A 26,760-nucleotide genomic window follows, 5' to 3' on the forward strand; every position below is an offset into this window, starting at 1 on the left:
TGTAGCACACAAGTGCTTCTCCTACGTTTTTATTTTAATTAAATACACGTAGTTAAAATTTTTATTTTTTTTTTACTTGTAAAAATCCCCACTGTGAGGCAAGGCGATCCCTGAATTGGCCATTTTGTGTAGTGGACAGTGCACATGAACGACCCTGTGGAATATAAGACAGAAGAGCCAGCTCTAGAGGGCAGGAGTAAGTTCTTAAAAGCAAACCTGCCCACAGCTCCCGCATGTCTGTAATTTTTCATGTCTGTAATTTGGGGGTTGTGGCTGTCTGTGTCTCTATGGCTCCACTCCCTCCACAGTGGAACTGCTCCTATCACTCAGATCACGTTAGCCAATCAGAGCAGCCAGACAGGCTGTCCAATAAGGGGCGCTACTGGGCAGCGAGAGCCGGGTTCTTGGCCGCCGTACAGCGGTTCTGCTTTAGGCTTAGTGAGGCGCTTCGTGGGCTGCGATCTGAGAGCCGCTGCCAGGAGCTGGGAGGAGAGCACCAGAGAACTCGGAAGCTGGTTATGGTGAGCGAGGGGCCACTGTCCCCAGACGGGGAGGAGCGGCGGGCTGAGCGCCAGGAGCCCGAGTAGCAGATCCTCCTCGAAGCTGTAGCAGGAGCTGTGTCCGAGGGCTCCCTGGCTGTGGTCAGCTCCGCCCCTCGGGCTGTGTCAGCGTTGAGTGCTGAGCACCGTGGCGGGAGGCTCCACCACTCTCGCCATCCTTGTCGGTGACGTCACTTTGGTGTGGGCCCTCAGGAGGTGTGCATGTGTTACAGGGTCTAGCTTCTCTGAGTTATCTTTAAGAGGTTCTGCAGTTCGCATTTCATATTTAGGTTTAGGATGTACTTAGAGTTATTATTGTGGAGGTTATAAAGTCTGTCATTAATATATTTACATATAGATGTTAAGGTGGTCCACTGTTAGTTAATAAAGGAAATTCAATTTCCCTTGCTCCTTTGTCAAAAACAGTTCGTATTTTTGCAAATTTATTTCTGAATTTTCTCTTCATCTGTTTATTGTGAAGTAGAACGTTTATTTTGGTTTTTGAGATAGGGTCTCTATGGAGTCCTGGCTCTCCTGGAGCTTTCTTTGTAGACCAGGCTGGCCTCTGCCTGTGATTAAAGTTGTACATCAACCATGCCCGCCAGAAGTAGATTGTTTTTATTGTAGTATTAAAATTAGATGATGGTAGTAAGTGAGTGTACTGTTTCAGTGTGTTGACCTTTTTCTTTTCTTTTGAGATAGACAGTCATAACTCAAGTCTAGCTAGCCTCAAACTCACTTTGTAACTGGGGTAATCTTGAGCTTCTGATCTTTCTCTATTCACTCACCTTAAGAGCTAAAGATTAAAGTTATGTGTCAACCATGCCTGGTTTTATGTGGTGCTTTGAAAGGAACCCAAGGCTTCCAGGTGCTAGGAAAACTCTGCCAACTGTGCTACATACCAGTCCCATGTTTTGACCATTTTGATAGTTTTCCTTTTCCCACATAACTTTATTTTTAAGATTTATTTATTTTATGTGTTTGGATGTTTTGCCTACATTTCTGCCTGCATTTTACATATGTCTGGTGCCCTCAGTGGCCAGAGATAGCATTAAATCCCCTTGAGCTGGAGTTAGATGGTCGTGAGCCACCATGAGTGCTAGGAACCCAGTAGTGATCCTTTGCCAGAACAAGATCTCTTAACTGCCTAGCCATATCTTTAACCCAGTGGTTCTCAATTTGTGGGTCACGACCACTTTAGGGTGGTTGAATGATCCTTTCACAGAGGTCTCGTATCAGATAACCTGCGTATCAGATATTTATATTACGATTCATAACAGGAAAACTACAGTTATGAAGTAGTAACAAAATAATTTTATGGTTGGGATCACCACAACATGAGGAACTATATTAAAGGGTTGCAGCATTAGGAAGGTTGAGAACTACTGCTTTTGCCCCTCCATATTACCTATAGAATCAATTTTGTTATTAATGTAAGTAGGACTTTTTTCAGATTGTGTTGAATCTATAAATCTTTTTAAAATCATTTATTTGTGTATATATGTTTGTAGATAGATGGGCACACTACTAAGCATGTGTAACATCAGAAGACAACTTGAGAGAATCAATTCTTTCTTTATACTATATGGGTCCAAGGTGTCAAACTCCGGTGTTCAGATTTGGCACTAAACACCTTTAACATGCTGAGTCATCTCTTGAGCCCTGTGTTCTCAAACTGAGATTTCTTTTTTTTTAATTTTAAGGATTTCTATCCACAATTGGAATGTTTCTTTCTTTCTTTTTTTTTTTTTTTTTTTTTTGGTTTTTCGAGACAGGGTTTCTCTGTGTAGCTTTGTGCCTTTCCTGGAACTCACTCTGTAGTCCAGGCTGGCCTCGAACTCACAGAGATCCGCCTGGCTCTGCCTCCCGAGTGCTGGGATTAAAGGCGTGCGCCACCAACACCCGGCGGAATGTTTCTTTTAATTAAATGTTTTAATTAAGAATTTAAAGTGCCGGGCGGTGGTGGCGGAATGTTTCTTTTAATTAAATGTTTTAATTAAGAATTTAAAGTGCCGGGCGGTGGTGGCGCACGCCTTTAATCCCAGCACTCGGGAGGCAGAGCCAGGAGGATCTCTGTGAGTTCGAGGCCAGCCTGGGCTACCAAGTGAGTTCCAGGAAAGGCGCAAAGCTACACAGAGAAACCCTGTCTCGAAAAACCAAAAAAAAAAAAAAAAAAATTTAAAGTTTGTGTTTATAGATTTTTATTAAAGGCCTTTAAAGTTATATGTATTTCTAACACCTGTTATCATTGGGGCTGTATAAATGATGCTTTTAAATTAATGCCCAAATGTTCACTGCAGATATGCAGGGAAATAATAGATCATTAATCTAGTAATTTTACAAGTTTGCTTTTTTTTTTTTTTTTTTTTTTTTTTTGAGACAGGATCTCACTCTGAGTCTCTGGCTGTCCAGGAACTTTCTGATATGCCTGCCTCTGCCTTGCAAGTGCTAGGATAATGGCTGCTATAATTTTTGTTCCTTGCATTTTTGTTGGGTCTAGGGATTTTCTGTGGTCAAAGAATTTTATATATTTCTGCTCACTATGACATTATACACTTTGTCCATATTTTGCAGCATAGGTTTTGTCTTTTTAAGATTATATGCTTATGAGTATATGCCAGAATGCATATATGTGCCACATAGGCATTAGATCCCCTGGAACTAGAGTTAGTTTCGGGCCTCCATATGGTTGTTGAGAACTGAATCCAGATAATTTGCAAGAGCATCAAAGGCTCTTAACCAATTAGCCTCTCCAACCTTGTGATGTTGTGGGGTATCCACCAGAGAAGACTTCTTGGACATAGGTTTAAGCAAATAGAAAGTCTTTATTAGCTAGCCAGTGACTACATTGGCTATTCAGGATCCCATTGTACTATTGAGCCTTTCTCAGAGTGAGCTTTTAAACATAAAAACCATATTTTGGGTTGACCTACTTCAGTTAACATGAACAGTTAGCCAGAAGTGGAGCTACAGAAGCCAAAAACAAGGTTAGTACATGTAGAGACTTTCCCAGAACTATGGACTTTGATGGGTTAGATCTTTGTTTTCATTTTTGCAGGTTGTGCTATCTGTGTGCTGAGCTTTATGGCCTAAATGGTACTTCAATCATAGAGTCAATTGTGGTAAGAGCTCGTGGCCTTCTAAGGTCTGAGGGTCTGTTACATTCCTTACTGGTCTCTGAGCTTGGGAAGCAGTAGGAATGGTCTTCTAAACATAATCTCATAGGGTATGAATCCCTCCCTATATGGGGTACAGAGGGTCCAAAGCTAAGCAAAGGAAAAAGGTTTATCCTTACTTTGCTGGACTCTAATGAGAGTTTTGTTAGAGTTTCTTTTAATGTCTTGCTCAGAACTCTGAGGTCTAGATATATAATGAAGTTTCCAGTCTATCCCTAAAGCTTTTACTATTAATTGAGAGGTTTTGGCTGTGAAAGCCAGGACGTTACTGGACCTCAATGCTAGAGGGAGGCTAAATCAGGAGACCAGTTTCTGGAGTAACTTTTAAGCTACTATTTGAGGATTTCAGTCCAAGTTGGGAAAGTTTCTTCACAGTCCAAAAAAGTATCTATAAAAACTAGGAAATACTTTTATCCCCCCTCCCCTTTATCCTCCATGAAGTCAGTTTTCCCAAAGTTTGCCTGGGTTTTAGTCTCTCATTCACACTCCTTCTGGGTAAAGGCTCTCAGTTTTGGATTTACTTGAGCACAAACCTGGCATCTGACTGAGATACCCTGTGCTAGGCTGTCTAGTCAAGGTATTACATACCTTGGTTTGAACAGTTCACAAAGTTGTGTGGACTCCAGATGAGTAGCCTGGTGAAGGTCAGTTACCAGAGCCTTACCAGTTGTTTCTGGGACAATGATCTTTCCCTCTTATGTCCTCCATCAACTAGTGGGTTTGAGTTATCCATTTTTTCTTTACCATGGAGTCTCAGGCAGCAGTGGGTTGTGTTATCTCACCAGAATATCCATAGGCCCCACTTGTCTTAGGGCAGCTAGTTCAGCATCCTGGCAGTAGAGGACATCAATTTATAGGGGAAGCCATATAGCTTCTAGGAGGGCCAAGATGTTTTTCTTTGCTTTTAATGTCTTTTTCTCCATTGGTGAGAAGCTCACTTTCTTTATAGATCATACTGTGGACATACAAGTTGTAAAACCATAGCAACTGTCCATGTATATGGTGGTGGACTGAGGGGAATACTCCAGGTGTCAATGCAGGCAGTGATCTGAGAAGATATGAGAATGAAAACTTGGTTGAGATTTACTTTGTCAACTTGGTTTGGACTTCAATGAGTCTAATGCCAGGAGGTTCATTGTCAGTATATTTAATTTGTACATTTGGAAAACAGTTTCCAGGCACCAAACATTCCAACTCTAGGTTTCTAGGCAACAGTCATTCCAATTCCATATATACAGTAAAGCTTAAGGTGTGACTACTTAGAAACTCCTTTACAAAATATATGTGACTATGAGGGTGGGTCCTTTAACTAAAAGGCCTAGACTCTAGTGTGGTTTCTGACCAAGATAGCATAGAGGTCAACAGGCCATAAAGTACATGTCATATCTCCCCTAAGGATGGGCTCTACTAACCAGGAGCTAGGGAGGGAGAGTCAGGAATTATCATTCTGGGGGATTTGGATGAGGTCTACCTCTGTAGCTCCTTACACCTGTGAAACTAACTTGTTAAAATAAAATAGCTAATCCTGTTTCAAACCTCACTGTGTGGTATTTTTACCCCATTAGAAAAGCAACTGTTTTACATTGTCTAAGGCAGTTAGATTTAACCACACCAAGACTTTCTGTTTGTTCTCCCTTAAACCAAGTCTGATCTAGTCTTCCAGGTCCTCTGAGAGAACTATAGTGGAGAGGAAAAGAAGGAAGAATCATGTGCCCAGAGAAGGTAGTACTTTTTTACCTCCCACCATGTGGTCATCAGTCAGCCACAAAAGCCTGAGAAGAAAAAAAACAAGAGACTTTCTTCTTCCAGAGAGCAAAAATAAGGCTTATTTCTTCTCAGAGAGGCTTCAGCACTAATCAATTTGTGTACCTCCAAATGTTAGTGGGATTCTGGGAACCTTTAGTGGTTTCCAGATGATACGGAAGGAACATTGGGGCCCCCTTTTGGGAATTTTGGACTCAGCAAAATAATTTAAGAATGGACCCAAATGGAGCACAAAGACAATTTTATTAGAGCTGAAAAGAAAAATCTGAAGTCATGCAAACCATAAAGCTTCAATGGCTGCCCGGAGGAGACAAATAGAAGTAAAAAAGACATGTGACTGAAGCTGGCATGGAGATCAGACAGATGGCAGACAAGCAGTCATATGACAGGAAGGTAGCTTAAGAGAAAGAAACCCTGAAATGCTGGGCAGAGGGAAGCCCAGACTCTTTTTTTTCTTCCATTTTTCTTTAAGAAATTTTCTGCTCACTCCACATACCAGCCACAGACCCCACCTTCTCCCTCCTCCCATCTCCCAGCCCTTCCTCCCAAGCCACCACACATCCGCACATCCCCCAAATCAAGGTCTCTCATGGGGATTCAGCCGAGCCCAGCACACTGAGCCTAGGCAGGTCCAAGCCCCTTCCCACTGTACCAAGGCTGTGCAAGGTGCCACACCACAGGCATTGAATTCCTAAAAGCCTGCCCGTACACCAGGGATGGATCCCAATCCCCCTGCCTGGGTATTTGTTCCCCAGTTTGAGCCAAACAACCATCTTCCATATCCCGAGGGCCTAGTCCAGTCCCATGGGGGCTTCACAGACACTAGTCTACAGTTCATGGGCCTCCAACAGTGTGGCCGGTCATCTCTGCACGTCTTCCCCTCATGATCTCAATGTGCCCCACCTGTAGAACCCCTCCTATCTCTCATCGATTGGATTCCTGGAGCTCAGCCTGGCATCTGGCAGTGGATTTTTGCACCTGTCTCCATCAGTCACTGGACAAAGGCTCTATGATGATTGTTAGGGTATTTGCTAGACTGGTCACCAGAATAATCCAGTCCAGGCACCCTCTGGTCCACTGCCAGCAGTCCAAGGTGGTGTCATCTTTGTGGGTTCCTGAGAGCCTCTCCAGCACCCTGCCTCTTCCTATTCCCATGATGTCCTCATCTATCATGGTATCTCCCTCCCTGCCCTCCCACTCTGTCCCTGTTCCAGCTCGACCCTCCCATTTCCTTATGTTCTCATTCCCCACTCCTTGTCCTCTGCCAGCCCCCTCCCCACATCCAGTCTGCTCATGTAGATCTCATCCACTTCTCCTTCACTGGGTCATCCATGTGTCCCTCCTAGGGTCTTTCCCTGCTAGCTAGCCTCTCTGAAGCTGTGGGTTGCAGTCTGGCCTTCTCTTCCCTCACATCTGCTATCCATTTATGAGTGAGTACATACTATGTTTGTCCTTCTGAGTCTGGGTTACCTCACTCAGGATGATATTTTCTAGTTCCATCCATTTGACTGCAAATTTCTTGATACCATTGTTTTTTACTGCTGAGTAGTATTCCATTGTGCATATGTGCCACATTTTCTTTATCCATTCTTCAGTTGAGGGACATCTAGGTTGTTTCCAGGTTCTTGCTATTATGAATAGTGCTGATATGAACATAGTTGAACATGTGTCCTTGTGGTAAGATTGAGCATTCCTTGGGTATATGCCCAAGAGTGGTATAGCTGAGTCTTGAGGAAGACTTATTCCCAATTTTCTGAGAAACTGATTTCCAGAGTGGCTGTACAAGTTTGCATTCCGACCAACAGTGGAGGAGTGTTCCCCTTGCTCTACATCCTCTCCAAAATAAGATGTCTTCAATGTTTTTGATTTTAGCCATTCTGACAGATGTAAGATGGTATCTCAGAGATGTTTTGATTTGCATTTCCCTGATAACTAATGATGTTGAGCAATTCTTTAAATGTCTTTCGGCCACTTGAGATTCCTCTGTTGAGAATTCTCTGTTAAGCTCTGTAGCCCATTTTTTAATTGGGTTGTTCAGTATTTTGAAGTCTAGCTTTTTGAGTTCTTCATATATTTTGGAGATCAGCCCTCTGTCAGATGTGGGGTTGGTGAAGATCTTTTCCCATTCTATAGGCTACCGTTTTGTCTTATTGACCCTGTCCTTTGCTCTACAAAAGCTTCTCAGTTTCAGGAGGTCCCATTTATTAATTGTTGCTCTCAGTGTCTGTGCTACTGGTGTTATATTTAGGAAGTGTTCTCCTGTGCCAATGTGTTCAGAAGCCCAGACTCTTAAGAAAAGCATGCTTAGAAGAGATAGGAAAAATTAGTTTTTCTGACTACAATTCAGAAAAGCTGGCAGATTTACCACCCTTTGTGGCTGTAGTCTGGTTGTTTTTTTTTTTTTTTTTTTGGTTTTTCGAGACAGGGTTTCTCTGTGTAGCTTTGCGCCTTTCCTGGAACTCACTTGGTAGCCCAGGCTGGCCTCGAACTCACAGAGATCCGCCTGGCTCTGCCTCCCGAGTGCTGGGATTAAAGGCGTGCGCCACCACCGCCCGGCTGTAGTCTGGTTGTTAATCACAAAGATACAAGGAGAAAGACTACTGATGCAAATCACCATGACCAAACGAATTAAAGCAAGCTTTTTTATTTGTATACATGGGCCACCTCCCCCTAAGGGGGGTTCCAGAGGTCATCTTTGGACATGAGGAAAACAACTTAGGGGGTTTCTAAATGGAGGGGTTGGCAGGCAGAATAGGCAGGGTTACAAGAGCTAAACATAAGCATAACAAGTTAGTTATAACAACCTCCTGAAACAAAGACATGATTGGTAGGTGGTCACAAAAGATAGTCATAACAACATGTAGTCATAACAACCTTTTCAAACCAAGGTAAGATTACAAGATGATTGTAACTTTTTGAAACAATGGGTGCAATTTCCTGGAACAGGCAGTACAGAGCCATTTGTAGTTAAGGCTCAGTCTTTGAGAAACAAGGGTTTAATCATAAACAGGAATGAACCTAGTTTTAAGCCTAAATTAGAGGGAGGCTGGTTCATCAGAGTCTGTAAGCTCCTGCACTAGCAGAAGGGATTCTGGGGAGGAAAAATTACAATATCTCATTAAAAAACTAGTTATTCAGCCCACTTTCCTAGGGGTGGTCCCTTAGCCAAAGTGAATGAACCAGCCCAACTGAAATGTTAAGTCTCCACCCATATCAGAAATCCTATTCCTTTGACCAGGAGTTTCTTCTACTTTTACAATTGATTGGGATAAAACCCAAATCCTTGAACTACTACCTTACTTTACCCACAGTCTGGAGTTTGAAACATGAATTGGCCTTCAATCTGATGCTTTATTGTGGTATATACTTTTTGTTATTGTTATTGTTTTAGATAAGGTATCACTATGTAGCCCAAACTGGCCTTAAACTTGGAAATCTGCCTTCTTCTGCTTCCTGAGTGCTACCGTGTTGCCTGACACCTCCAGCTGTTTTTGTTTTAAATTGTATTTATTTATTTTTTGTGTAAGATGTTTTGTCCACATGCATGTCTGTGCACCTCCTGCATATCTGGTAAAGTTGGAGGTTGCCAGAGGCATCAAATCCACTAAGTCTAGAATTAACAGATAGTTGTGAGCTTCTGTGTGGTTGCTGGGAATTGAAGCCAGGTCTCCTGGAAGAGCAGCTAGTCCTCTTAGATGCCAGATGCTCTAGCCTCCTGTTTGTTGCTTTTTAAATATTTATTTATTTTTATTTTATGCATATGAGTATTTGCCTACATGTGTGTATGTGCACCATGTGTGTGCCTAGTGCTTTCTGAAGCCAGAAGAGGTCTTCAGGTCCCCTGAAACTGGAATTAGGGATGATTGTGAGCTACCATGTGGGTGCTGGGAACTGAACTTGGATTCTCTGGAAGGGCAGGAAATGCTCTTAACCATTGAACTATCTCTCCAATGCCATTTTTTTTTTCTTTTTCATGCAAGCTCCTACTCTGTAGCCCTGGTAGACATGGAATTCTCTTACTATGTACCCTTAGCTGGTCTTGAACTTATAACAATCCTCTTGCCTCAACCTCCAGAGTGCTTTACTGGCAAGAGCCACACTACACCCAGCTGGTAGTATATTATTTTGCTTATCTTTTTTATTGTTTTGTTTTTTTTTTTGAGACAGGGTTTCTCTGTGTAGCCCTAGCTGTCCTGGAACTCTCTTTGTAGACCAGGCTGGCCTCGAACTCAAAGATCCACCTGCCTCTGCCTCCCAACTGGCTTATTTTGCTAATCTTTATTACAGTTTTTTTGTGATTGTCTGTAATTTTTCTTTTTCCTTTTTTTTGGGGTGTGTGTTTTTATGTTCTAGTAATGGTTACCTCATAGTTTAAATAGGAACTTGTTTCTCAGTAAGACATTGTACAGAATTTTACATTTCCAGTTCTTAAGTGTTTGGAAGAATTTATGGCTAAGATCATTTGGGTCTTGTTTATCATTTTTGTAAATAGTTATTCATTACTGATTACCTTTTTTAATACACATAGGCCTATTAATCCAGCTATCTCTATTTGTGTACTTCTTTTGGTAGAAGGTTCCATTTCAAAGAATTTGTTCATTTCATCTACATTACTAACTTTTTGTTAAGAAATCATTCATTGTGTTTCTTTATGTTATTTTACATTGTCATGTTAATGATGGTCAGAGTGTGTATGTTTATGTATGTTTATGTGTTTGTGTGTGTGTGTGTGTGTGTGTGTAATACATGATTGCTGGGGCCCTTGGAGTTCAGAAGAGGCCATAAGATTCCCTGGAACTAGAGTTACTTGCAATTGTGAGCTTCCACAAAGATGTTGGAAACTAAACCTGGGTATTCCACAAGAGTAGTAAGGGCTGTTAATCACTATGCCCTTCTCCAGCCCCAGTGGCTACTCTTTAATTGATAATTCTGTGTCATTTTTCCTAGTTTGACTATAGGCTAGTTAATTTTTCTTGCTGTTTTTGTTTTTCCTCTGAGACAAGGTCTCTTTATTTAGCACTGGTTGTCCTGGAATAGGCTTATTAATTTTATTGATTTTTTTTTTAAGGAACTAAGTTTTGCCATTGTTGGTTTTCTGTGTTGATTTCCTGTTTATAATTCTGATGCAGGTATTTTGAGAGTGCCACTTAACTCAGGAGGATAGGATGCCACACACTAATGGTCACCCAAACCATCCAGAGCCAGTACTTTCTAAGTTCTTGTCTTATACCAAGAAGAGTAAGGAAACATGGACAAGAAGTGAACAAAAGTAAATGCAGATTTATTCAGAAAAAAAAAATGAGAAAAACTCCTAAGAGTGGTTGGGATGTATGTGTATGTATGTTTTGCTGTACCCAGTAGTCTTTTATGGGTCTTACAGTAGGAATTGGATGCAGACCTAAGTAATCTTAATCAGAATTGGTCAGTGTTGAATGCATTGGGAGATGAACCAGTTAGGAATCCCATAAACTGTATTCATTTTATCTTGTTTATTTGTCCATTTAAGGAAAAGGTCACCTGTGCTAGATGACTAGCCTCATGATCTAACATTCGTTCCTCCTTTTACTGTTTAAGGCAGTGGTTTTCAACCTGTAGGTTACAACCCTTTTGACAAACTTCTATATCCAAAAATATTTATGTTGTAATTCATAACAGTAGCAAAATTACAGTTATGAAGTAAAAATGAAGTAATTTTATGGTTGGGGTCACCACAACATGAGGAACTATATTAAAGGGTCACAGTGTTAGGAAGGTTGAGAGCCACTGGTCTAAGTGGAGCTTAACTTCAATCCCTTTTCCAGAGGGAAATCCTTAGCTACTACCTGGGGATGAGGAGATGAACAATCTGATTGCTTTGTGCTTGTGAGAGATACTTTATATTCACTTGGAAAAGCAGTTGCAAATATCACCTGGAAGATTAGTGTAAAGGTCCATGGTAGAAACTGGGAGATATTTCCATAGCATGTCCTATTTGTAACACTATCTAGAGCAGTGGTGTCTTAGTTAAGGTTTTTTATTTCTGTGGGGAGACACCATGACCACGGCAACTCTTACAAAGAAAACAGTTAATTGAGATAGTTGCTTACAGTTTCAGAGGTTCAGTCCATTATCATCATGATGGGGAGCATGGCAGCATGCAGGAAGGCAGCAGGAAGTTGACTGACTGTCGACAGTGAGTGAAGCTTGAGAAGAGACCTCAAAGCCCGCCCCTACAGTGACACACTCTAGTAAGACCACAGTTACTCCAACAAGGCCACACCTCCTAATAGTGCCACTCCCTTTAGGGGCCATTTTCTTTCAAACCACCAAAAATGGTTCTTAACTTCCTAATGACATTTTAATACAGTTCTTCATATTGTGGTGACCCACAAGCATAAAATTATTTAGTTGGTACTCCATAACTATAATTTTGCTACTGTTAAGAATCGTAACATAAATATCTGATATGCAGCCCCATCTGGGTCATTACGCACAGGTTAAGAACCACTAACCTAGAGTTAAACATTTTAACATTTTAAAAGTTACATTATTTATTGGTTTGTGTGGGTGAGTGCATGCATGGGTGTGTAGAAGTAAGAGGACAACTCAAAGAAGTTGTTCCTCTTCTTCAACCAAGGAGGTACTGTGGATCAAACTCAGGTTGTCAAGCTTGGTCGCAATAGCAATTCTGAAGCTGTGGAACTTCACATTGGATTTTATACTTTCACTAGTAAGTATATTTTTAGTCCCATAAAAATATAAAAGTCCCATAAAAGTCCCACCAGCTTCCCCTCCTCCCCTGCAGAAAATTCATGACAGAGATAAATTAGAAAAATAATAAGCTTTATAACTTCTTTCATGATCCCAGTGTCTTTTAACCTGCATTCCAATCTTCCTCATCACTTAATATTTACTCTTTCCTGTTCTTTCTACATGCTATACTGTAACCATAGATATATTTGTTTACATTATTTGCATATATACATTATAGGCTAGTATCAACATATGAGGGAGAACATGTGTTTTTTTTCTTTTTCTAAGATTGTGTGACCTTGCCTAATAGTATACATTCTAACTCAATCCATTTCCTGAAAATTTTATTTTTCTTTAGGCTGAATAGTGTTTCATTTTATACATCTTTTTTGTTTGTGTGTTTGTTTGTATGTTTTATGTACATTGGGGTTTTGCCTGCATGTATGTCTGTGTGAGGATGCCACATCCTCAGGAAATGGAGTTACAGACAGTTGTGAACTGCCATGTTGGTGCTGGGAATTGAACCCTGGTCCTTTAGAAGGATAGCCAGAGTGGCCAGTGCTCTTAACCACTGAGCCATCTCTCCAGCCCCCATTTTATACATCTTAACAGGTTTTCATTACCCATTCATCAATTGACGGTTGATAATAGTTCTTTGATATAGTGAGTAGAGCAGCAATAAACATAAAAGTGCAAATATCTCTGTGGTAGTATGTGGAGCTCTATGCCCAGGAGTGACACAGCTGTTCATATGGTAATTCTATTTTTAATTTTTTTTTTGAGGAATCCTCAAATTGATTTCCATAATGGGTTCATGCTGTAAGTATCTGTTGTAGATAGTTTTGAGAGAGTGTTTGGGGTTCCTGGTGTTTGTTGGACATAGAACACTGTATTAAGAATGCCCTAAGGCCTCTGGAGCCACTAAATATTGTAAGTGTCCCTGGAACTTGGATATGAGGCTCTACCTAGTAGAAGAATCAAACAGCTTAATAAGAAAGATGAAAAAAGAATGAAAAGATATCCTGTAGGTGTAAAGCAGGAAATGAAGTATGTTAGCTATTCATGCCAGTGAGGAGGACTGGGGACTAAAATGTTAAGTCAGAAAAGTTAGGGAGAATAATGCAGTTCATGAATTGGCAGTGTAGTCATAATCTTTACCAAATCTAGGGTTATCCTAGGCTTGTCATAGGCATGGTGAGCATGGGAGCTTCTACAACCTTAGGTTCCTGTCTTTCCTAAAAGAAGAGACACCCTTGTCATACTTCAGGACCAGAGTTAGTGACATTTGTTGGTTTTCAAGTTTCATCTGAACATGAGGTCTTTTTCTTTTTTTTTCTTTTTTTTTTAATTTCAGATGGCCCATCCCACTCTGAAGGAGAGGGTCAGTTCTGCTTCCACTTACCCTCCAATTTTGGTTTGGGATATGGCCCTGTAGGACACTTATTACCAGGCATCTTTGGTAATATTTGGTATTCATTGCTGAAATGTCCTAGCTGGTCACAAGTAGAACAGGAATTTATCCCCAAAGAATTCCCTTCTACCTGAGTAGGGTAGCCTTAAATGGAACTTTTTAATTTTTTTATAAAGGAGTGAAATTTTTAATGATTTATTTATTCTATTTTGTGTACATTGTTGTTTTGCCTGCATGTGTACCTATATCAGGGAGTCAGATCCCCTGGAACTGAGTTAAAGACAGTTGTGAGCTGCCATGTGGGTGCTGGAGATTGAACCCAGGTCCCCTGGAAGAGAGAGCAGCCAGTGCTCTTAATCACTGGCCATCTCTTCATCCTGTAGATGGAACTCATAGATTTCCTATGATTTGTGGGAAATGTGAAATTGTTGGAGATGTGTGTGAACCCTATCATTCACCCCTTTCATCTCATGGTTTGGATTTTCTGGATCTCAAGCCTCTCAGTTATTAATGACCTTATGGCTTGTGTCCAGTGAACTGGTGATCAAAAGGTGAGTTTCAGAGTCTTGTGCGTTGTTTACTTCCTGAGTCTTAATGAGCCTCCTTCTAGAATGGAATGTTTAAATTGAAATTTTTCTGATTTTCTGTTTTTTAAATGGAATATCTTTTATTTATTCTTTCACAAATTCATAAATGTAAACAATACATTTTGATTATATGCACCTCCCTCTCTCCCTCCAGGAATCCCAGATTCCCCCCAGGAACCATCGACATGTCACCCTTTCCCCTTTGTGTCCTCTTTTTTTTTTTGGTCAATAACTTACTGAGTCCAATTAGTGTTGTCTGCTGGGATGCTGAGTTGATCTTTTGCAGGTACTCATAGCTTCAGTGAATATATGGGTACAGTGGTCATGTCATGTTTCAAAGACATCATTAGAGAGTACTCTTCCCTACACCTCCAGCCCCTTATTCTTTTCATACTTCTGTGATGTTCCCTGTGCTTTGGGGAAGTTGATATAGATATCCTATTTAGGCTTAGACACTTTGAAAAGTTATGAGTTTTTGCTTAACTGCTGACTGCTACTGAGAGAAGCTTCTCTGGTCAAGGTTAGAGGCAGAATTAATTTATAGGCATAGGCATGAACAACAATAATAGCTTCCTTCCGAGGGCTTGTAACCTTCTGAGCCAAGAGCGTTTAACCAGGTTTATATTTACATTTGAATTTCTGTAGGACAGGTCACAAATCTAGTTCAAAAGCAGTTGGTTACTCCGTAACCTTTATGTCACTATTGTACCAGTGAGCACATCTTGCCTGGCAGGTAGATATTCTAGCATGCAGGACTGGCTGGAGAGATACTGTTGATGTATTTTTTCCCACTGTGGTCTGCATAGAACCTTCCAGCATTATGAAAGTTAGCACTTCCTGAGTCTTGAACCTCCCTTCAGCATGGAATCTGTCAACTTGGTAGAAATTGCTATATAATACTCCATGCCTTCCTACAGCTCTTAGATTATATCTGCCTCCTCTTCGGAACTCAGAGGAGGTGGTATGTAAATACATACATGTAAGACAAAGTATTAGGCCGCTATGTCTCAGCAACAACTATTTAATTCTCAGGAGTAAACCAGTAGTTATGGATCTGGTACATTTATGGAACTTCTTTTTAACTGCTGAGACTTAAGGCATCTCCCTCCAGGATGAAAGATTTTAATTTGGAAGAAATTGCTGTGCTGAAGGACAGATCAGACACGAGAAATGAGCCACATATGTGGATGATGCCAGAGTCCTCACTGGTTACCTCATTTAGGAGAAGAATATTTTCTGAGGAAGAGGATGTGACTTTTACTTGCTTCCTGAGTTCCCTATGTGAAGCTCTTGAATGAGTATGTGAAGGAGAATGTATGTGGGTAAAGGAATAGAGTGACTGGAGAAAATACCACAGGTAGGGAGTGAGGTGATTTCAGAAAAACAAAAGGTAGCCATTTAGTCATGGGTTATAGCAGGCTGTCCTCCTTTTTTCTTCATCTTAAGGTCCCATCAGAGAGTTGCTTTTGTCAGTGTCTGTATAAGGAAGATTTTCTGTAGGAAGCCAAACAAAATGCTTTAGTTTGTATGTGCCTTGACAGTGGACTGGAATCATGCTCCTAAAACCTTTAGGTCTTTTTGGAGAGCCATCTCAGCCAGGTACCATCAGTTGAATTGAGAAGGCAAGGAAGGCAAGAAGAGAGTTCTTGTGATAGTTGGAATGAGAATGGCCCCATGGGCTCATATATTTAAATGTTTAGTTACCAAGGAGTGGAACTATTTGAGAAAGGTTAGAAGGATTAGAAAGTGTGGCCTTATTGGAGGAAGTGTGTCACTGAAGGTGGGCTTTGAGGTTTCAGAAGGCCACACCAGGACCATCTCTCCCTGACTGCTGCCTGAAGATTAGGATGTAAAGTTTTCAGCTACTGCTCTCTCTACCTGTCACCATGCATCTTGCCATGATGATAATGGACTCATCCTCTCAAACTCTAAACAAGGCCCAATTAAATGCTTTCTTTTAGAAGAGTTACTTTGGTCGTGGTATCTCTCCATGGCAATGGAACAGTAACAAAGAGAGTCCCAAGATAAGCCATCATACTACTATGTAAGTGTATGGAATGATAACACAGACAATAAAGATAATTTACCAAGACATAAAGAGACAAAGAATTTATTGAAATACTTCATGGAAGCAGCAGATGTGTTCCCAGAGATGAACACACCAATGAAAAGAAATGGAGTTTTTTGATAAGAGTCAAAAAGAAGGTAGAGGCAAGAGGATCTCTGTGAGTTCAAGAGCAACCTGGGCTACATAGAGAGTTCTAGGGCTATATATAGAGACCCTGTCTAAAGAAAAAGAAAAATATCAAGGGGGAAGTGACTTGGTCTTAGCTTGGTCGAGTGTGCATATAGGCAGATGTGTAGTCAATGACATGACGCCTTGTTGAGTAGTAAAATTTACAGCATAAGTTGTTTTTCTTCAGACTTTCCTTTTGTAATATTGAGTTACTAAATGTTAGTTTCCAATTGGTGGCCTGATAAATTTCTGAGAATTTGATTTTACTTTTGGCTCTTGTGTTGCAATGTGTTTGAAATATCTTTCATCTTTGTTAGACAAGTCATCATACTATTGTTCAGAAGAGTTTGACAATTGCTAGATACTTGTTTGGAAACATAGATTTTGGTGACTACTAAGAATCTGAGTTAAGATTTTTATAAAGTTATAATTTAGAGAGCTGGCATTTTAGTGACACTGTCTTCATGTTTCTCTTCTTTCTCCCTCCTGAGATAGGGATCTTTACAGGCAAGCTTTGAGCTCCTGGATCAAGTGATCCTACATCCCAGGTTCTCCAGTACCTGGAACTACACCATGTAACATACCAACTACTTTGAGTTCTTGTAAAAACATGCACCATCTGATTGTTCTATTTCCTTTGATGTTTTACTGAATGGATATTAGGAAAGTTGCTCTCTATTAGTGCAACTCAAGGAACATGACCAAAGAAGGGTTATAAAGAATGTAGGAGCCGGAGTGTGTAGAGGAGAGCTGTGGAATGCTATCTTCTAGGTATGACACCGACTCATGAATTCATCTGCATCTATGGTTATTTATATAATACCTACATAAGATCGAGCCAGTCAATAATTTTCGCATGAAATCTTTGACCAATGAGGCCTCAGGTCTCTGAGGATACTATTGTCAATTGATAGCTGCTAAAAGAAAGGATTAATTTTTGCTTTCTGTATATGGGCCACTAGTAGGTTGTTGGTATACATTCAGGTAGCACTAATTGGACTTAGTGGGTAACAAAAACAAAAAGAAAAACAAAGGCTAGAGAGCTGGCTCAGTGGTTAAGAGCAATTTTGGTCTTACAGAGAACAGAGGTTTGGTTCCCCAGCACTCACATGGTAGCTGTCCAAAACTCCAGTTCCAGGGGGATCTGATGCTCATCCTCTGATCTCTGTGGTAAATACACATAGTCAAAATATCCATACACATAAAATTAAAATAAATAAATCTTTAAAAGCAAAACAAAAAAATGAAGAGAACATGAAGATAGGAGGGGCATGTGTTGGGAAGAGGGGGTACAGAGGGAGTGAAAGAGGTAGTTGTGGGTAAACATGACCAATACATACTATTATTTATATGTGGAATTATCATGGACTATATGAAAATTTTTAAAAATTGTTCTTTTGAGATAAATACTGATTATTTCACATTTATTGCTTTATTAAATTTAGCTGAGTGTAACCTGCTTTTGAGATTTTAATGTTTCCCTTGATGTAGTCACAACACAGGTGCAGTTCCCCATTTAACAAGTTTTGACAACCTGTTAGCCTAAGTGTATTGTGTAGATGGATTCTTTCATTATTGCTGTGTATTGAACATGTCAGAAAGACAACATGGTTCAGAAAATGCTAAATGTTTCCCTAAATCATCTAGACAAAGTGACTACTATTACCATTTCTGTTTGTAATGTCTCCTAGAATCTTAGGTGTACTTACTTATATCAGTAAAACTCCTATTTGTGCCTAGGAAGTGCTAAGAAAAAGCAACCTCTTGACTGTATTCTATTTTGTACATTATATAGTATGTAACGTGTGTGTTGTGACACAGGTGTGTGGGTTCATGCAGATCCATGGAATGAAGACTCAAAGGCATCTTAAGAATGAATATAGCCTTTCATGGCTGCAGGGGGTTCCAGCCTTGAAGGACTGAAGCACTATCCCTTCACCTATGGCATTTTTATTTCTTTCCATTACAGTTTAGCCAATTAATTTCCGTACCTTCAAAGCACCCTAAAAAGAACTCCCAGAGACCAAATGCCAAGTGCAAATTACTTGATATTTATCAGGTACCATGGTCTTCTGGATTTCCTAAACCAAGTTTTGCATAGGCCTTTGATCCTTGGAGGACTCTCTGATCCTTGACTCTCAGACAAGATTTACCTAGGGCTATAAGAGAAACAAAAGGTAAGCGAAACAAAAGGTGTGGTTAAACAAAGGAAGGATTAGGGCTAGGTGCTACTTCTCTGGAACCAGGCCAGGAGCTCAACAGGAATGCACTACAATAGTAGGACTTTGTTATCTCAGGTACTAAATAATCCATTCTAGAACAAGAAATTGAGGTAGCCCAGTAGCACACTCGAACCCTTAGATGTAGAAATGAGAGGAATGTTCCTACTTCACCATTTCCTGCCTAAATATGTCATTTCTAGCATTAGAACTTCTCTGTCATTGAATAAACATATAGAGACTGCAGAATTACATGAACATCTTATCAGTGATCCATAGTACTGTCAGTTTCACCCATTTTCTTATGCATGCATATGGGATATTTAGGACTCAGTGACCTTTGGGGATGTGGCTGTGAACTTCACCCAGGAAGAGTGGACTTTGCTGGATCCTCTTCAGAAGAACCTATACATTAATGTGATGCTGGAAACCTGCAGTAACCTTGCTTCTGTGGGTAAGAATTTTGACATTCCTTTACTTTGTCAATTAGACAAGTGTTCCTTCATTCTATAATTTAGAATGTGGAAAGGGAAGAATTATGTGACAGGCATGAGTGTTGGTTATGCCATGGCTGTGCTCCTTGTGGCTGGTCACCACCCGCGCGGCCATGCTGGCTGAGGAGCGTGCTGATTGAAAGAATCATAGCCATGGTTACCTTTTAGAGCTTTATTGGGGGGGGGGGAGACAGAGAGAGAAAGAAAGAGAGAGGGTGGGGGCAACGGGAGGAAGGAGCGGAAAGGAGAGGGGACAGAGAGCGCACAGAGCGCCCACCCGCTTTTTAGGCTGGGACGCTGTGGAAGGCTGATGACGTAATTAAGGACCAAGCTGATGACGTAATTAAGGACCAAATCCTTACAATGAGTACAATGTGCATTAACCCTAGAAACTTAGGGGGTTTTTTTTTGTTTTGTTTTTGTTTTTGTTTTTTTGTTTTTTGTTTTTTTGTTTTTCGAGACAGGGTTTCTCTGTGTAGCTTTGCGCCTTTCCTGGGACTCACTTGGTAGCCCAGGCTGGCCTCGAACTCACAGAGATCCGCCTGGCTCTGCCTCCCGAGTGCTGGGATTAAAGGCGTGCACCACCACCGCCCGGCCCATTGTTTTTTTCTTTTTTTTTTTTTTAGTTTCTAATAATTTATAAAAATTTTTCTGTGTCTGCATTTTAGGAATCAAATCAGAATACCAGACCATTGAAGAGCAGTATAAACATCCTAGGAGAAATCTAAGGTAAATTACATGCATTAGTGGGAGAAAATATCTTTTGAGAGAATCTTAATATGTTATGAAAATTTATGAATAAAGTAAGCAAAGCAAACACAAATTTAAATTATTCACCATTAGAATAATTTCACAAAGATATGTAATTCCATGTAAGAAAGCTGTTTAGATTTGAAAAACAATTCACTTGGAAACAGTACTGAGAAAAGTGCATGTATGACCTTTTCTGTTATAATAGCTTTAAGAGTCATATTGCAGAATCACTAATCCATTTAGTTTGAGAACAGTTAAATACTGCAGAAGGCATGCTTTCCCTGATTTAGGGAATAGTGGAAATCTAAGATCTACTAATGACTAAATAGTCATTTTTGAAGTAACCACTAGTAATGTGCCTGTCAGTGTTTACACAAGTCAAATGCTAGATTTGATCTGTGAGAGTAAAGAAGATAATCCATTTAGAGAAACCTCCAAAATATCAAATATCAATAGAAGTCCAGAAATTTCTACTTGAGTGGAACTATGTAAATGTAATTTGTATGGGAAAATTTTCATGTATCATTCATCCTTTAATAGGAGCATCATATCTCACCCTGGATATACACATAAGCTTGAGGAATATGGAAAGAAGCAGCATAACTCCAATTCTCTCACAACTATTCACATATACATGGGAGCCCACGCTGTGAGTGGAACTTATGAATATGAAGTATATTCAAAATCCTTTGGTTTTCCAAGTTCATGTGGAATATATCAGCAAATTCACAGTGGAGAACAGCCTCATGAGTACAATCAATATGAAACAGCCTTTATTTGTCCCAATTCATTTTGCATTCATGGAGGAACTCACATCAAAGACAAACCTTCTGAATATAAACCATGTGATACCACTCTAAGTTCTTTCAATTACCTGCCATTTCACAGTGGAACTCCTAATGGAGAAGACCATTCTGATTGTACACAGTGTGGTAAAGCTTTCAGATGTCAAAATTCCCTTCAAAGACATGAAATAATTCATGCTGGGGAAAAACCATATGAATGTAAGCAGTGTGGTAAAGCATTCCAAGGTCACAATTCCCTTCAAAGACATGAAATAATTCATGCTGCAGAAAAACCATATGAATGTAAACAATGTGGTAAGTCATTCATTTATCCTTATTTACTTAAAATGCATGAAAGGTATCATACTGGAGAGAAACCTTATAAATGTAAGATGTGTAGTAAAGCATTTATTTGTTCCTCTTTCCTGAAAAGACACAAAAGAACTCATACAGGAGAAAAACCCTATAAATGTAAGCAATGTGCTAAGCCCTTTAGAGGTCTCAGTAATCTTAGAGTACATGAAAGAACTCATACTGGAGAAAAACCCTATGAATGTAAACAATGTGGTAAAGCTCTGAGAAGCCATAGTTCCCTTCAAAGACATAAAATAGCTCATGGTGGGGAGAAACCCTATGAATGTAAACAGTGTGGTAAGTCCTTCATTTATCCCTATTTACTTCAAACCCATGAAAGATCTCATACTGGAGAGAAACCCTACATATGTAACATATGCAGTAAAACCTTTCGTTGTTCTTCTTTCCTGCAAAGACATGAAAGAACTCATACAGGGGAAAAACCCTTCAAGTGTAAGCAATGTGGTAAAGCTTTCAGAGGTCATAGTTCCCTTCGATTACATGCAAGGTCTCACAGTGGGGAGAAACCATATAAATGTAATATTTGTAGTAAAGCCTTTCTATGCCCCTCTTTTCTCCGAAGACATGAAAGAACTCACACAAGGGAAAAGCCCTATGAATGCAAGCAGTGCAGCAAAACCTTCAAAGGTCAGAGTTCTCTTCAGTTACATGAACGATCCCATACTGGAGAGAAACCCTATAAATGTAAGATCTGTAGTAAAGCCTTTCTATGTTCCTCTTTCCTTCAAAGACATGAAAGGACTCACTGTGAAGCAAAACCCTATGCATGTAAACAGTGTGGTAAAGACTTTAAAGATCAAAATTCCTTTCAAAGGCACAAAGTTTCTCATGTTGGGGAAAAACCTTATGAATGTAAACAGTGTGGTAAGTCCTTCATATATCCATGTTTACTTCAAGTTCATGTAAGAGCACACACTGGTGAGAAACCCTATGAATGTAAACAATGTGACAAAGCATTCAGAAGCCTGAGTTACCTTCGTATACATGAAGGAAGTCACACTGAAGAAAAGCCCTATGAATGTAAACAGTGCGGTAAAACTCTCAGTTGTTCTAGTGCCCTACAGTTACATAAAAGAACACACACTGGAGAAAAACCCTATGTGTGTAAACAGTGTGGGAAAGCCTTCAGGGGTTTCAGTTACCTTCGAGTACATGAAAGGACTCACACTGAAGAAAAACCCTATGAATGTAAACAGTGTGGGAAAATTCTCAGTTGCTCAAGTTCCCTTCAACTACATGAAAGAACCCATACTGGAGAAAAACCTTATGAATGTAAGCAGTGCGATAAAGCCTTCAGAGGTCTCAGTCGTCTTCGAGTACACGAAATAATTCACACTGGTGAAAAACCCCATGAATGTAAACTATGTGGTAAAGCCTTCAGATATCATAGTTTACTTCGAGTACATGAAAGAACCCACACTGGTGAAAAACCTTATGCTTGTAAACAATGTAGTAAAGCCTTCAAAAGTCTCAGTAATCTTCGAATACATGAAAAAACTCACAGTGGTTTCTATGAATGTAAACAATGTGGCAAAACTCTCAGTTCTTCCAATTCCCTTCAAGTACACGAAAGAGCACATACTGGAGAAAAATCTTATGAATGTAAACAATGTGGCAAAACCTTTAGACGTTTCAGTAATCTTCAGGCACATGAAAAAACTCATGCTGAAGGAAAACCCTATGAATGTAAACAATGTGGTAAGTCCTTCATTTATCAGTATTTACTTGAAAAACATGAGAAGTCTCATACTGCAGAAAAACCCTATAAGTGTATGATATGCAGTAAAGCCTTTATTTGCCCTTCTTTACTTCAAAGACATGAAAGAATACATAGTGGAGAAAAACCCTATGAATGTGTACAATGTGGTAAAGCATTCAAAAGCCTCAGTTCCCTTCAATTACATGAAAGAGCTCATGCTAGAGAAAAGCATTATGACTGTACACAGTGTGGTAAAACCTTCAGATGTCACAGTCTCCTTCAGGCACATGAAAGAACCCATACTGGTGAAAAACCCTATGAATGTGAAGAATGTGGTAAAACCTTCAAAAGTGCTGGTTACCTTCGAATACATGAAAAAACTCATAGTGGTTTCTATGACTGTAAACAGTGTGGTAAAATTCTCAGTTGTTCAAGTTCTCTTCAATTACATGAAAGAACTCACACTGGAGAAAAACCCTATGAATGTAAACAGTGTGGTAAGGCCTTCAGAAGTCAAAGTTCCCTTCGAAGACATGAAAGAATTCATGCTGGAGAGAAACCCTATGAATGTAAACAGTGTGGTAAGTCCTTCATTTATCCATGCTACCTTCAAATGCATGAGCGGTCTCATACTGGAGAGAAACTCTATAAATGTAATATATGTAGTAAAGCTTTTCTTTATCCCTGTTTCCTTCAAATGCATGAAAGAACTCACACTGGTGAAAAACCTTACAAATGTAAGCAGTGTGATAAAGCCTTCCGAAGTCATAGTTCCCTTCAAATGCATGAAAAAATTCATACAGGAGAAAAACCCTATGAATGTAAACAGTGTGGTAAAGCTTTGATAAGTCATAGTTCTCTTCAGAGGCATAAAATTGCTCATGCTGGAGGAAAACGCTATGAATGTAAACAATGTAGTAAGTCATTCATTTATCCCTATTTACTTCAAATTCATGGAAGATCTCACACTGGAGAGAAACCCTATGAATGCAAAGACTGTGGTAAAGCCTTTACACGTTACCGCTCCCTTCGAAGACATGGAAAAATACATACGTAAGGAAAAAACCCTATCTATGCAAACAAACATGCAAGAATGTTTAGAATTTCTAGTTCTCTTCAAATATGTGGAAGTACTGGGAAAAGAGCTAATGAATATAAAACAAATGGTGAAGGCTTTAGGATTTGTTTGTTTGTTTGCTTGCTATGGAAAGCTTGGGAGGACTCACTGGAGAAAATTCCACGAATCTAAGATATGTCTTAAGATCTTTAGTTCCATTTGAAGACATCAAAATATCTGGTGTTAAACCCCATGAATGAATGGAATATGATATTTATTTCTCAAACATTTACTCAAATACATAAGCTAATGTGCCATGAAGGTAGTCCTATAGAAACAGGCATTGGGCTGAAACTGTTGCAGTTTGGAAAGTAAAAAAAAGTAAAAGCTCATATTTTAACCACATTAAAAATCATGTGATAACTCCAATCGGGAGAAGAATCTACAAATTTATGTGAACACTGAAGCAAATCATGCTCAACGTGTCGTAGCATGAATGAAAAGCTGTGTAATTTGTGAATGTCTAGTGTTTACCAGTGATTTGAGTTTGAAGAAGATCCTAGCAGTACCTGATAGTGCAGATCTGTACTCTTGGGTACTTTGGTTTTGAAGTAGGAGATAGTAAGTCCAGACTACTTAGTGAGACCAATCACAATAAAAATTGGAAAAGTGATAGGTAAGTAGCTCATGTGTTTAGCACTGGTCTTCCAGTTTGATTCCCAGTCCCACCATGAAGAGAAGTGAGAAGGTCCCTAGGTGATGAATTTCTGTTTCTTTTGCAAGAAAACATTGAGATGAAGGTTTTCTAAGTGTAGACATGTACTTTTAGCAGCAGACATAATTGGTGATAAAGATTATTAGACAATTTCCTAATCATAGTGTATTCTTATAGTGTAGCCTACCATACACTTAAGCTATATGGTATGACTTCAAGACTCTCTAGTCAATGGAATGTTACTTTATTGCATATTTTAGGCATGCTACCAGTAAATATGTGTCAAACAAACGATTTGGCATAAAAATAAATGTTTACCAATGAAGAGCACTTACTGTGAGTAGAATATCTAGGACTAGATTTTGTTCTGTCAGAGACTTTTAAGTGAATATAAAGTCATAGGACAAATTAATCTTCTGTAAACTTTATCAACACTGTAGACTTAGTTGATAGTATATTAATGTTTTCTTAAAGAATAAATTTGCTTATAACTTTTTACACTGGGTATAATTTTAAAATTATACACATAATTATAAAAAAACTTTTGATTTTTGTAATAACACTGCTTAAAATGTAACCATTTTATGATTATTTAAAACTATTTCTTTGTATGGTTATTGTATAATTTTTGCATTGTGTTTTTTTAATTGTTTGTGAAAAAAAAAGGTATCATTTAGAGCACTGATGCAGGAGGTTGGTGTTTGTAGCTATCACTGATTACATACTGACACACTGTATATATAGAGAAAAAAATCTTTGGGTAACAGTACCTATTAACCTGGAATAACCAGGTCATGACAGCCTGTTACCTTTCACCTTCACATCTGTCATGGAAAGTTTTCAGGAACAGTAAAATGTATAGAACTGATGACCGTTCTTTCTTCAGCAGTCCTTTGTGAGGGACCTGTTGAAGTTCTTGAGAAAGTCTCACTTTTCTGAAATTACATGATAGTGTCCTTGAATGGTGTTTTTCACTGTTGATTTGTTGTAAGCAGGTAAAACACCATGAACATTTCTATGTTAATGGAAATTTTTTGGTATTGAGTTCAAGCTTTCAAATGTATGAAGGATCTATTGATGTGTATACTTGTTTCTGCTGATCCCTTTACTTAATTTTTCTGGGCTCTTACTTTCCTTCTACGGTTTCTTTACGATTGGAGACTTTTGAAATAGAACTAGCTGCTTTATCAGCTTGCCATAAGCCCAGTGGGGCTGGGACAGTGTGTTTTGATTTGGATATGAAATTGTTCACAAAAAGTCTTGTGGTTGGACACAGATTTTTAGTCTGTGGCTCATAATTTCTTACTAGGTTGCAATAACTGAGATTTAAAAAACAACTGGTAACATTTAAAAGTTTTGAACACAGTGATTAGAAGTTCAGACTTATATGTGCATTGATTCTCATATGTCTCTGGCAACATTCACCCATGTTGCATCATGTGATTTAACTGTACCACCACTTTGTTCTGTTCATGCAACATGTGTATTGCATGTGATGTCATGCCATACAATGCCAAGTAACAGCTCCCTGAAGCACCTGAGCTCACACACAAGACCTGCTGAATGTTGCAATTTGAAATGCTTTTACTAAATACTGAGAGTTTTCTGCTCTTATGGAAATACTGATTTAATTTTGGAAAACAGACTTTTCTATTTTCCTAGTGTCATTCATCAACATGTAAGTACCAAATTAATCTATCTTTATATTGTATAGTATAGTGTGGCTTTAAAAATTGCTTGAGTTACTGACTTGTATTTTATTAAAAAAAAATCATTCAGTGATTATTGGGTTGCAATAAAGAAAAATATTTTAACAACTTATGAAATGGTTCTAACTGTATTTCTGCCTTTTTCCACTGATTTACATGATGTTCTCCATATTTGACAACTATAAAACCAAAGTATCAATTAACTCAGAAAAACATTCTCTATATGCTGCATTATCAAATATTCAGCTAATATTTAATCTTTTATGTAAAATAAATATGCCCATTTCATCAATATACAGATTTACTTTTGTGTTAATAAATGATAAAATATTATATTCACTAAATTTTTTAAGTATATTTATTTGATTTATTAACAGTAAATGCATCACTTGAACATGCACTTCATATACCTATATACTTAGGATTGCATTATAATTTCTTACATGAAAGGCGTCACAAATAAAAAACAAGTTAATCTGGTGGTCTCTAGCTTATGGCACTGTTTTAGG

General features: G+C 39.1%; 1 protein-coding gene across 1 annotated transcript; it reads left to right on the forward strand.

Annotated features, from left to right (window-relative positions):
* Positions 1 to 287: 287 nt before the first annotated feature.
* On the forward strand, positions 288 to 26,461 carry LOC131904587 (zinc finger protein 700-like). Its single transcript, XM_059255678.1, has 5 exons — positions 288 to 583; positions 3,598 to 3,661; positions 18,992 to 19,118; positions 19,827 to 19,887; positions 20,452 to 26,461. Exons 1-5 carry the CDS (start codon positions 288 to 290, stop codon positions 23,825 to 23,827), a joined length of 3,924 nt encoding a protein of 1,307 aa, XP_059111661.1. The 3' UTR covers positions 23,828 to 26,461.
* Positions 26,462 to 26,760: the final 299 nt, after the last annotated feature.

The sequence above is a fragment of the Peromyscus eremicus genome, chromosome 1 (assembly GCF_949786415.1).
Source record: "Peromyscus eremicus chromosome 1, PerEre_H2_v1, whole genome shotgun sequence".
Classification (NCBI taxonomy): Eukaryota; Metazoa; Chordata; class Mammalia; order Rodentia; family Cricetidae; genus Peromyscus; species Peromyscus eremicus.

Bases quoted from the DNA above. Each gene is read 5' to 3' on its own strand.
- LOC131904587 (XM_059255678.1), top strand. From the start codon at position 288: ATGGCTCCACTCCCTCCACAGTGGAACTGCTCCTATCACTCAGATCAC. The intron at 584-3,597 runs GTAGCAGATCCT...TCATTTTTGCAG, and splicing joins GCTGAGCGCCAGGAGCCCGA to GTTGTGCTATCTGTGTGCTG. The intron at 19,888-20,451 runs GTAAATTACATG...ATCCTTTAATAG, and splicing joins CATCCTAGGAGAAATCTAAG to GAGCATCATATCTCACCCTG.